Here is an 11587-nt window from a genome sequence, read left to right as displayed (position 1 = left end):
GGATGACATTCATACAGAGACCTCAGGGGCCACAAACCACGGGTGGGAAACCGATCCTTCTCCATCGTCTGCCAGCAGCTCTGCATGGGGGGGAAGGGGGAACGATGCCTGTGTGGGTTTTGGTGGTGACATGTGTGTGGTCGCTGGGGTTGGATGTGTGCGAGGCAGAGCAGCCACCAACGGTTTGACAGCTGCTGCTGTGCTGAGTTAGTGCGATACCAGAGCTCCCAGGGAGAGAGGAGCGGAGCTGCTCAGGGCTGTCACAAGGGTTCTCCGTCCTTTTTGGCTGGGGCCGTAGGACCTCCAAGATCAGGTCATTCCTGTGGCAGTGAAGATAGAGCAGAGCACACTTGTATGCATTCCAGCAGCAGACTTGGAAGTGAGAAATACAGAAATGCAAAGTGTTGTCATATAAGAACACCACCACACATTTTCAGTGTTAGCTGTCCTTTCTGGTTTGCATCCTGCTAATTAAAAATACATTAGGATCATAGATGTACAGGATGGTCTGTGTGGGAGGGGACCTTTGGTGGTCACTGAGTCCAACCCCTTCCCAAGGCAGGGCCAGCCCCAAGGCTACAGCAGGTTGGCCAGGGTTGCACCCAGATGGGTTTTTAGTGTCTCCAAGGATGGAGACTGCACAGGCTCTCAGGGTTCCTGTTCCTTCAGTGACCACCCTCATGGAGAAGAGCTTTCTCCTTCTAGTTCGCTGGAGTTTCCTTCGCTGCTACTTGCCTTTGCTGCCTCTTGTCCTTTTGCTGTGCTCCTCAGAGAAGAGCTTGGCCCTGTAACCTCCCTTTAGGCCACTGAAGACAGCAGCAGGATCTCACTGCAGCCTTCCCCTGCTGCTGAGCAAGCCCTGGACACAGGGCTCCAAATGCGTCCTGGTGAGCCTGGACGAAGGGAATAACTGCTTTGCTCAGCTTCCCAGATGCACTCTTCTTTGTGCTGCCTGGCACGTGGTTTGCTTTCCTTGCACAAGGGTGCACTACTGACTTACGTCCAACTTGTTGTGCAGCGGGGCCCGCCTGTGCTGTGCCACGGGGCTCCCCTCTCCCAGGCACAGGCTCTGCCGTTGCCCTTGCTGAGCTCAGCAGGGTCTGCAGGGCCCCTCTGCAGCTGGCTGACACCTCTCCGAGCGGCAGCAGTTAATGGAGACATTACACAGCCGCAGCACCAGTGCTGGTCCCTGAGGGACACCACTCCACATGGACTGCAGCTGGATGTCCACCCAGCCAGCACTGTGCTGTGGGCTCGGCTGCTCAGCCACCATCCATCCCCCAGCCCTCCCTGAGCCGACACGCAGCTTCCCGTCTGGCTGCCACATTGCCAGCTCTGCTGACATCAAAAGGGAAAGCCTCCACCTTTGCCCACCAGCCCACTTGTCTCACGAAAGAAAATGACCAGGCTGGCGGGCACAGTACGCCGTTAGTAAATCCGAACCACCTCCTTGTCTTTCATATGCTTACGAATAGCTTCCAAGAGGAGTTGCGTACTTAATGAGTTGTTACTTATTTTCTAACCAATACCATTTCTTTAATGATATGTAGAAATTATGCAAGCGAAATGAAGTTGCTAATGAAAATTGTTTTTGCAGTTATCCATCCAGTGTTAAATAGGAAGCAGCTGTCCACCAGCACCAAGCGACTGCCACAGGCAGTGGGCTGGTGGCACAGACGGCGTTACTTCCACAAGCAAGTCTTGTCTTTAAGTTCAGTGCTGGCTCTAAAGTCCTGGCGATGTCTTCAATAAAATGCAAGTTTCTCAGCCCATATCTACCGATGTATCAGTCCTTCTCCAACTATTGACATCTTTCATTTTCACTGAAAAATATCTGACATCTTAATTAACAATTTCCAATACTGGAGGAGAAATCAAAGGGAGAAACCATCTTAATATAACCACCCACTGTTATATGACCTTGTTTTTACTTCTGTTTTTTATGTAAATGCATTTTTGTAATTTATTGATCTTAATATATTTATGTATTCAATTTGTGCATCAGCTGGAATTACATACATAGCTTATTATACAATAAGGATATAATAAAATTATACTAACTCTATTTATGCTTTTATATTAATGCATTTATCTAATTTGTATTTTTGGAGCTTCTAGTCAAAACAGATTTTCAGCTGTAATATTGTTCTGCTTTGTTCTTACCTTTTACTGCAGATACTGCTGTTAACTTGGTGCATTTTCATTTTCAGTGTTCACTGAACTTTACTAACTCCAGCTTAGAAATAAGGAAAACTAATTTAAATCATCCACCTAAATAATTTTGCTTCCTAACTCTTGCCTAATGCAGCCGGCACATTCGAATCTAGGTTAGCAGGTTATGTATAGGTTGCAGGCAGCATTGAAAGCAGCCAGGTCCTCCCCCTCTGTCAGAAATCTGGCCTTCCTTTCCTTCAAACATATTTTTCCTGCCTGTTCTCTAATATGCAGGACCTGAGAAATGTGTTTGACGCCACTGAGATGAAAGCAGTCGGCGGCGCCCCTCTCCCCTCCGTGCACGATGCCGTCACGCTGCCTGGTGCCTTCCTCACCCTCCCGTGCGCCTTCCTCGCCCTCCCGTGTGCCTTCCTCGCCCTCCCATGCGCCTTCCTCGCCCTCCCATGCGCCTTCCTCGCCCTCCCGTGCGCCTTCCTCGCCCTCCTGTGTGCCTTCCTCACCCTCCCGTGCGCCTTCCTCACCCTCCACGCCAAGCTCTGCCCTCCTGGTTTCGCCGTCTCCTTCACGCTGTGCAGCCACACCTGGGCGAGCGGCGCTGAACTCAGCAGAGTTTTAGGTTCCCCAGCCAATGATAGATGGGAACAGGCGGGATATAATGTAAGAGAGAAGAGAACATGAAATCCTTGACCTCATTTTTGTTAGAGCACAAACTCCGAAGTTTCGAGAGGCTCCACTTTGCCTCCTGTACAGACGCACCCTGCTGTTTCCTTTATCATCTTCACCCTGTGAGAACAGAAGTAACAACTTTTTCCTTTCAAACGCAATTTGGGATTTTGTTTCATTATTAATTATTAATCTGTTGTTTAGATTTAGTTGCCCACCGAAATCTGTGTACTGTTAAATTACCACAGTGCAGAAATCAGTGCAGAAAGAGCACTTTTTTCAGGAAGCCTCTAACTCCACATCTCACCAAGTCCCTCCGCTGGATTCACCCAAAGAGCTTTTGCTCAATGCAGAAAATGTTAAATCCTGTTGAAAACCTCCTCCATCCCTCCTTGCTTTTCCCCCTAACCTCTTTATACCTCTGTTCCCATTTCTGAAACCTCTACATGGGAGCCTCTACAAGCCTTTTAACCTCTGGTCACCCATTTCTTTTTCATTTTCAGGACACTGTGCCATCTCCTTGTCTTACTTTAGCTTTAAAAAGATAATCATATGTTTGTCCTGAATATCAACCAGCTCACAGTGTAATGACTCGAAGTACTTTTCTGTTCATCCTCCTCTCCTTTCTATGGGAAACACAAATTGATCAAATCTCTGATCAAATGTCTGTAAATCTGATTTTTCTCTTACTTGGCCTGACTCTTATTTCATCACCTGAAAACCAGTTAATTCACCCCAGATTGGTGGCTATTACACTAAACTATCATGCTGCCTGATCTGAGGCAAAAAAGCGCAATGCATCCTATGCCCAGAAACTCAGCAGTATTTAGCTGACACAACAACCCTGCCATATTCCTCCAGCAGACAGGCTCAGTTACAGCTGTCCCAATGTCCAAATAATGCAAAGCTCACAGCTGACCTTACGTATGTGCCCATTTAAAGACTGTGCCCCCACCGTGCATCCTGTGAAGTGAGCGAAAGGCAGGGCACACCGAAAGACCCAGCTGGAAGGGATGAAACCCTGACCCTGCTGAATTCACCGGGCAATTTTGGGGTCGACGTTACTAGAGATCAATAAAAGAGTAAGAGCATTAGCGAACAACTTTGAAAAGCAGCAAGGATGCCAGCCAGCCTGCAAGGGCTTTCCCAAACCCGAGCTCCCCTCGCAGCGGGGTTGTTCCGAGAGCCCTTTGCTTTTCCATCCCCGGGGAGCTGCTGGGGACACTTCTCAGTCCTGCTCCTCTGTGCACAGGGTGAGCTCAGGTTCGGTGTGCGTCTCCGGACACACCAGAGCCTTTGGTTTAAAGCAGATAGAAAAGGTAGTTAAAAAATGACACCTGCATCTTCTCTGCTCTGCCTTGTCATATACCTTTTACATACAAATATATATATACTTTTATCTTACATTCTCTGAAGATGAGTTAGCACCATCAGAGATCACCTAAGGATCATTCCTGGCAGAAAACAGAAAAACGTGGATCTTCATTTCCCCAGCTGCGCAACACGGCAAACAGTGATTTTCCCCCACTCGCTCCCAGTGCAACCTCTTATATCCCAACAGATGGCTACAATTTGTAGTGGGAGAATTATATCGTTTGCAGGTTAATTGGGGGAAAAAAAACCCCAAACAACAAAACCTGGAGAGAAACAAGTTCTCCTTCACTTTATCTGTCCCGATAACAGCTATCACACCAAGCCTATTGCAAGCCCTAAGGGCACTCTACAATATGCGTAACTGCCAACGTACCAAGGCAGTCAAGAGAAAGGAGAAGGACATTTGATAGGAACTAACCTCTCCTTGCCAGCCCCAACACCAGCATTATCAACACCCTTTATAAAGAATCGTATCTGCTGCGGGCTGATAATGGTGAGCAGGGGCTTTCATTGGTATAGGAAGCAGATCTTGGTGACCTTCAGCGGAGAGGAAGGTATAAAAACCAAAGTATTTTTCTTGGGTGGCTGTTTGGGCACCAGTTGAGTTTCTTAGTTTCCCAGAAGGAACGTTTTGGGAAAATTTTGTGAGAAAATGGCAACTTTAAATGAAAAAAAGACATGCAGCGAACGGATGGAAAATTTCCGTCGTTTTGTCTGGAATCCAGAAACAAGGCTCTTCATGGGAAGGACCTTGATTAACTGGGGTAGGTTTTCACACATAAGAGTCTTCTCTTCTGGTATGCTTAAAAACCTTTTTTTTCTTTTTTTTTTCTTTTTTTTTCTTTTTTTTTTGGTAAAAGCCCTCATTTTTTCCACAGTGTGGATCAGCCTGTACTACCTGGCTTTCTACGTGGTGATGTCAGGGCTCTTCGCACTCTCCATCTATTCTTTAATGAGGACGGTGAATCCATACGAGCCAGATTACCAAGACCAGCTGAAATCCCCAGGTACGCCCACGGTCCAGCCTGGGGTGTGTGTGTGTGTGTGTGTGTGTGTGCATGGGGTGGGGGGGGGTGGGGGGAGTTAAACCCCCCCAGGGTCCCGCAGCAGCTGGTGGGGCTGGGCTGGGCTGGGCAGCGTTGGCAGAGCCCAGGCACCAGAGGATACAAACGTGGAACAGATCAGGTCGGTTCTGCCTGAGCAATCCCTGCAAAGTTTAACCTCTGGCTGAAAATTCTTCTAGGTTAAAACAATCTGGTGTGTTTATTTCATTTATGTGCTAATATATTTATATTTAAATATAATATATTAATACATTAATGAACATACGTAAGATAATATAAATGAAGCCCTTTCTAGGCTGTGGGACACCTCTCCTCTCCCTGAAGGCGGGGGGCAGCCCCTGGGGAAACCCTGCTTTCTGCTCCAGCCCCAAAGTACCCCAGAGGGTTTTGGGGTGCCTGGCAAGACAGAGGGGTCCTGGGGCGAGCAGCCCGGGGTGAGTAGCACGGGGAGTCCCTGGGAGAGCAGGAGTGCTTCCCAGTGGGGTGTGCTGTGCCTGTGGCCAAGCAAATAAACCCAAGGCAGACACATGGGGCTAGGAATAAAGATTTAGGACACGAAGTGAGACGTGGGGGATCATCAGCAAGAGATCATCAGCGCACACGGCTAAAACTTCACCCCCTTGATGGCTTGTTTTTACAATGGGAGAGAAAAAATTACTTTTGCAAAGCTGTGGCTCTAAAAATTATTCTGTCTGCTGCTGTTGTATTTAGAAGTTTCCTCTCCCAATGTTCAGGAAGTTTGGCATTTGCTGGAAAAATCATTCCTGTAAAATATTAAGCGTTGCTTTTTCAAAAGCTGTTTCTCATGCTGCAGTATGATCTGTTTCTTTAACCTGATGTGACTATTGTAACTGCTATTGTTAACAAGTCCTGGGGAAATCCAGTGCAATTGCTGGGATAATTTTGCAAGCTGTTCTGACAACAGCATGGATAAACGTGAAAAGAAAAAGAGTTTAGCAGCAGTGGAGGCTTTAGGGTTTTGGTTGAAGAACTCACAGCTGAGATGGTTCCTGTACATGGTTAATCCTTCCCCGCAAAGCCTGGGGATCTCCCACACTTACAATAGTGAGTCTTGATGCAGCGTAATTGCTATTGTCAATTTAAATAAAAAACCCTGTGCCTGGCATCTCTCCTCTGCTTTGCCTTCCCTTTTCTTCCCCCGTGAAGGTGTAACATTACGACCTGACGTTTATGGGGATAGAGGACTACAAATTTATTACAACGCATCCGACAACAAAACCTGGGAAGGTTTAGTGACAACTCTTCAGACTTTTCTGACAGGTAAAAATGAGGTTTCCTGCATAATATTGAAGAAACATGTTCTTCATGTTACGGTCTGACAACCTTAACTCAGTGTTTCCATTTTCTGTTTGTCCTTCTGAAATCACAAATGTTGAGCGGAAAACGCATCTTCTGAAAGGGACAAACAAATCACCTCATGAATCTATAAATCAAACATATGTAAACACATTATTAAAAGCAGAGCCTTGTTTCAGAGTTTTTTTACATTGTTTAATCCTAATTAGTTGTAATAAAATAGCCCAATAGAAGGTCTGAAGGAAGAGGAAAGAAAAAAGGTCTCAAAACCTAGCCTCATCCAAATTCATCTAATACTGTCTGTTACTACAAATATCAAAGTGCCATAGTAAGTCTTGTGAAGCCATTGCGTAGTGTCATCAGAGTATAGTCAGAGTAGGTTAGCTACTCCATTGCCTGTTCATATCTTAACGCGTTTATATTCCTTTTGAGCCTTAATATCATATTTCCGTGTTTCTCATACACATATTGAGAAAAATCATATTTGAAATTGACTTTATATGGAGCTATCAACACAAATTGCCAGTCTTAACTCAATTTGATCTCCTGCTTTGCTTTGCCTGAGTGTTCTAAAAAAACCCCAACAACCCCCTGGAACAATTTAAACTTTCTTCACTCTGTCTAATCCCAAGTTCACTTGAAGTACAGTCTCCCATGATATAACCTCCAGCCTGATATTGGGATGTATAACTTAGGTATGAAAAACTTCAGAGGTGAATTTTTCTTTCTTCCTTCACACATCTAGCATATACACCTGCTGCTCAGCACCTGAACATCAACTGCACCAGTGACACATACTTCTTCCAAGACACCTTCGACGGCCCAAATAAAACAAAACTATCCTGCAAATTTACCTCAGATATGCTTCAAAACTGCTCCGGCGCCACAGATCCAACTTTTGGATTTCCAGAAGGAAAACCCTGTTTTATTATAAAAATGAACAGGGTAAGTACAAGCTCAAGGTGCTGAGCAGGAGAGAATTCACTGAGAAACCCCCCACAGCTCGAGTCTCCGCTGCAGAGCTGCTGTATCACCTGCTGCCACGGCCTCGAATCTCTGCGTCATAGTGGGAAGAAAAATTCACGTGCTTTTCCTCAGGGACCTCCAAAGTTACCAAAGAAATAGTGAGACTCGGCCACCGCCCCAGAAAAGTAACGCAGGGCAAAGTGATCTCTGAACCGTCTCTCTAAAGCGCTGGCTTCTGCGCCGTTCCGTCAGCATCTCCGCGGCGCTCCCATCCAGCCGAGTGGCACCTGGAGCAGTTTGGTTCTGCCACACCGCGACCCCGTGCCTTCAGCCGAGGCATTGAGATGTGACAGTAACCAAAGCGCCTGCAGAGGGGCGATACTTGCACACCTTATTTCTCCAGGCTGCAAAGCAAATCTTTAGCAGAACCTATAAAAACTAAATTCAAACCTGGTATATGGTTTTCTCAGTGAAAACCACCCATACGTGTTTTGGAGAGGAAAAAGGGAAGCTTCTAAGCTTCCTTTAATTTCTTCAGGACATAGACAAAGGCATTTTCTTTTTGGTTTTGGGTAAAATTATGAGCCTTCTAGTTGAATTTTGATAGAAAGTGAAGAGCTCAAATTATCCTCCAGTTCCTGATAGACAAAAATTACTTGATTTTAGGTTTGGCTTGCACCCCAGGCATTTTCAAGAATCTGTGCAAGATCCGAGAGGAGAGCTGTGCCCCCGATTTTGGCAGATGAAACGCAGGCTTTTCCCCAGCGTGCCTCTGCCTCCTCCAGCAAGGCTGTGTGCCAGCCCCGGCAGGGGAAAGGCACACGGACGGTGCCTGGGGAGCTTTATCCCCTTTCACCTTTGCTGCTACACCATGTGATCCCACTATTTTTGTAGGATCAAATGGGCCCAAGGTTTTCTAACCAGGTGTAAGATGAAAAGCACAGAGATACAGCTTTTCCTTTATCGTCATGCAACTAGCCGTTTTAAGAGACCCTCGGCTGTCTGGGCATCAGAAAGAGCAAGTGGCACATGTGGGTGAGCCAGCTGGGCTTGCCAGGAGGTGCAGTGCTACCTGCCCTGGCCAGGCGAGAGCCCGCCCGCAGCGCCCATCCCAGGATGTCCTGCTTCCTAAACATCCAGCCGCGACACGGCTCCTCGCCCAGGTGCACAAGATGAGCCCATCTGCTTGACAGTGCCTTACACAGAAACACATGAAGCGGCCTTTAAAGCTCCGTTAATCGTTTGCTCGCTTTTCTCTCAAAAACAATTTCCAAGACCACCAAGGATGTGTTTTCTATTTCAGATTATCAAGTTTTTGCCTGGCAATGGCACTGCACCAAGGGTGAACTGCACATATGTGGTAAGTGAATGAGGTCTGAGTCTCAGTAATTTCAAGCACCGCAGCTCCAATAGCAAATGAAGTGCAGTTGTGACCAGACAGATTACCCTGCAGCTCTGGAAATAAGATTATTCTGGCCAAATACTAGACATATTCTCAGTTATGTGCAATTTCTTGCACCAGCAGACATTAAGGGGGAAAAAAACCAGTTTGCTTTATTTTAAATCACCTGAAAATTTTGTTTTTTCGTGCTGCACGGGACATTTGCTGTTTGCTTTCAGCAACCAGCAGTGAAGTTCACACCTCAGAGCAGCTTCTTCAGGTTCTCTGCACATTTCAGCGGGTCCCCGAGCACTGAATTCACAACTGCTATGAAAGAACACTTGCCTGTTTTTCTTGGCAATAATAACAGAGGGAGATTTATACTTTTATTTGAAAAATAAGACCGGTGCTAAGCGGACTGCTGAACTTGAGTTTTAATCCACACTACACGGCTTTTAGCAGCAAAACACTTGCCCAAGGCTGGCTTACAGCTGCCTAGCCGATGACGTTTTTCTTACCTTACAAACAGGGTGATGAGTCTCAGCCGTTGGAGGTGGACTACTACCCCGTGAACGGTACCTTCAACCTGCACTACTTCCCCTACTATGGAAAAAAGGCACAGGTGGGTGTAACATCACTTTTCTTCTTTATCTTTGTATAAGGTGAAGCATATGGAGCATCTTTGCAATCTTAAAAGAACTGGAAAGAAAGCTAATTTTAAGACTTCATTTTGAAATTGGTAGTGTAAAATTAAAGAACCTTTTTTTTTTTTCCCCCCCTCCTAGCCCAGTTACAGCAATCCTTTGGTAGCTGTGAAATTTCTCAACATTATCAGGAATGTAGAACTTAAAATAGTGTGCAAAATCATTGGAGCTGGAATTACCTTTGATAACGTTCATGATCCATATGAAGGAAAAGTGGAATTTAAATTGAAAATCGAAGACTGAGCAGCTACAGAGACACTTCTGAAAAACACATGAAGAACAAACTTACCTATTATGACATTCATCCATATTTATTTTCTATGACCTCCATATAAATTTACTCAAATTACAGTGCAAAGAGACATTTTCTACTGAAAGATGAGCGATATAGCTAAAAATCAAGATACCACTCTCAGTGTGTGAAGATGAGGATTATCTCGACATACATAGCTTAACATTCCATGGCTACAGTACGCTGCTGCCTTCATGCAAATATTTGTACAAAACAAATTTCCTCTAAGCTGAGCACCTGTGCCAACAAAGTAAGTATAGGACCAAAACATCATTTTCTGTCCCTTTTCAAACCATAATAAGGAATTGATGTACGATACTAAATCTCAGATATTGATAAGTAATTAGTTAGCTAGAAGAAGTAATCAATACTTTGAAATACTAGCAAGTAATAGAATTCTCAATCTCTGTTTTATAGGCTGTATAGGTTATAAAAATATATTAAAATTATCTGTATCCAAATGCATTGTTTTTTTGTACTAGTCAGCCAAGCCAAATTTTTTTAGCTGACAAATCAATGACTGCAAAAGAAGTGAACTTGAAATCTGTCCTCTAGTTTACAGATTTTATTGTACCACTTACAACTTCCATATGTATGTAACAATAAAAATGACTGGTAAGACCGTAATATCCAGTTACATCCAAGAGAACTGTGCTCATTTAACTGTTAGAGGTTGTCATTTGTTTGGGGTTTTTTTCCAGTAGAATAGCCCTGTATAGCAATGATAATCTGGAAGATGCTGAAGTAACACCAAATCTGAAAGTTGAGAAGTCTACCATGTATGATACAAAGCCACAAGACTGCAGTGTTTGTAGAGTATGTTTATGTTCTATGGAGTTCAGGATGCTTCAGCCAGAGAATAAATATTGCACAGAAAAAGATATTCAAGAGAAGACATCACTTTACACCTCCACTGCCTGGACATTTGAGGAAATGGGAAGATGTAACAGGTCAGCCTCCTTTACTACAGTGACATTCAGATAGCCAGCCTGAAGGAAGAACCCAGTTGGAAGGCAGTATTTCCTCTTCAAAACCATAATTGGTATTTGAGCCTTTTTTAGAAAAATTGGACATTCTGCATTTCAGAAACAATAAGAAAATGCACCCTCATATAAGAATTTTTGTTCTCCCCTGGCCTTTCATGTTTCAATTTTTTTTCCTCTAAGAGACTGAATAAAAATGAATTTTATATCTTTGTTGGAACATAGGTATCCCCCTGCGCATCCTTCCAAAATAAGGTGGGAAACAATAAAACACTTTTGGTAAAAAAATTGTAATTCATGCTCAAGGGTAATTCAAGGTTGTCTATAAACAGAAAATTTAAATTTTACCAAGAAAACCAAGAACTCTTCCCCTGGTGTTTAACAGACAGATTCTCTCTGCTTGACTATATTTGATTGTGTCTGTAATTTGCATGTTTAGATCAGGCGATGCAGTATTACAAGCTCACATTTTAGGTAGCACTACAGCATAACACAGGAAGATGCTGAACAAACTTCCCCCAGACTGGGTGTCTGCATCACCACAGCTCCACAACGACCGCCTAGATCGACTTTACAAAAAGACCTTTGATGGGACAAACACATCGGAAGACTGAAGTGTCCCTGTTTTGGCCAAAGGATGATGCATTCTTAGGTCAAAAAAAAGGTAT

At 44.6% G+C, this 11587-nt stretch overlaps 1 protein-coding gene across 1 annotated transcript; it reads left to right on the top strand.

The window, feature by feature from the left end:
• The first annotated feature begins 4607 nt into the window (after positions 1–4607).
• On the top strand, positions 4608–9920 carry ATP4B (ATPase H+/K+ transporting subunit beta). The gene is given in 6 exon segments (XM_040584166.1): positions 4608–5219; positions 6444–6557; positions 7339–7538; positions 8863–8919; positions 9470–9562; positions 9726–9920. Coding segments are annotated over 6 exon segments (1014 nt in total). The 5' UTR covers positions 4608–4864.
• Positions 9921–11587: the final 1667 nt, after the last annotated feature.

This window comes from Falco naumanni, chromosome 2 (genome assembly GCF_017639655.2).
Source record: "Falco naumanni isolate bFalNau1 chromosome 2, bFalNau1.pat, whole genome shotgun sequence".
Taxonomy (NCBI): Eukaryota; Metazoa; Chordata; class Aves; order Falconiformes; family Falconidae; genus Falco; species Falco naumanni.
Note: the sequence above shows the minus strand (reverse complement) of the source record. Positions and strands in the feature narration are given on the sequence as shown.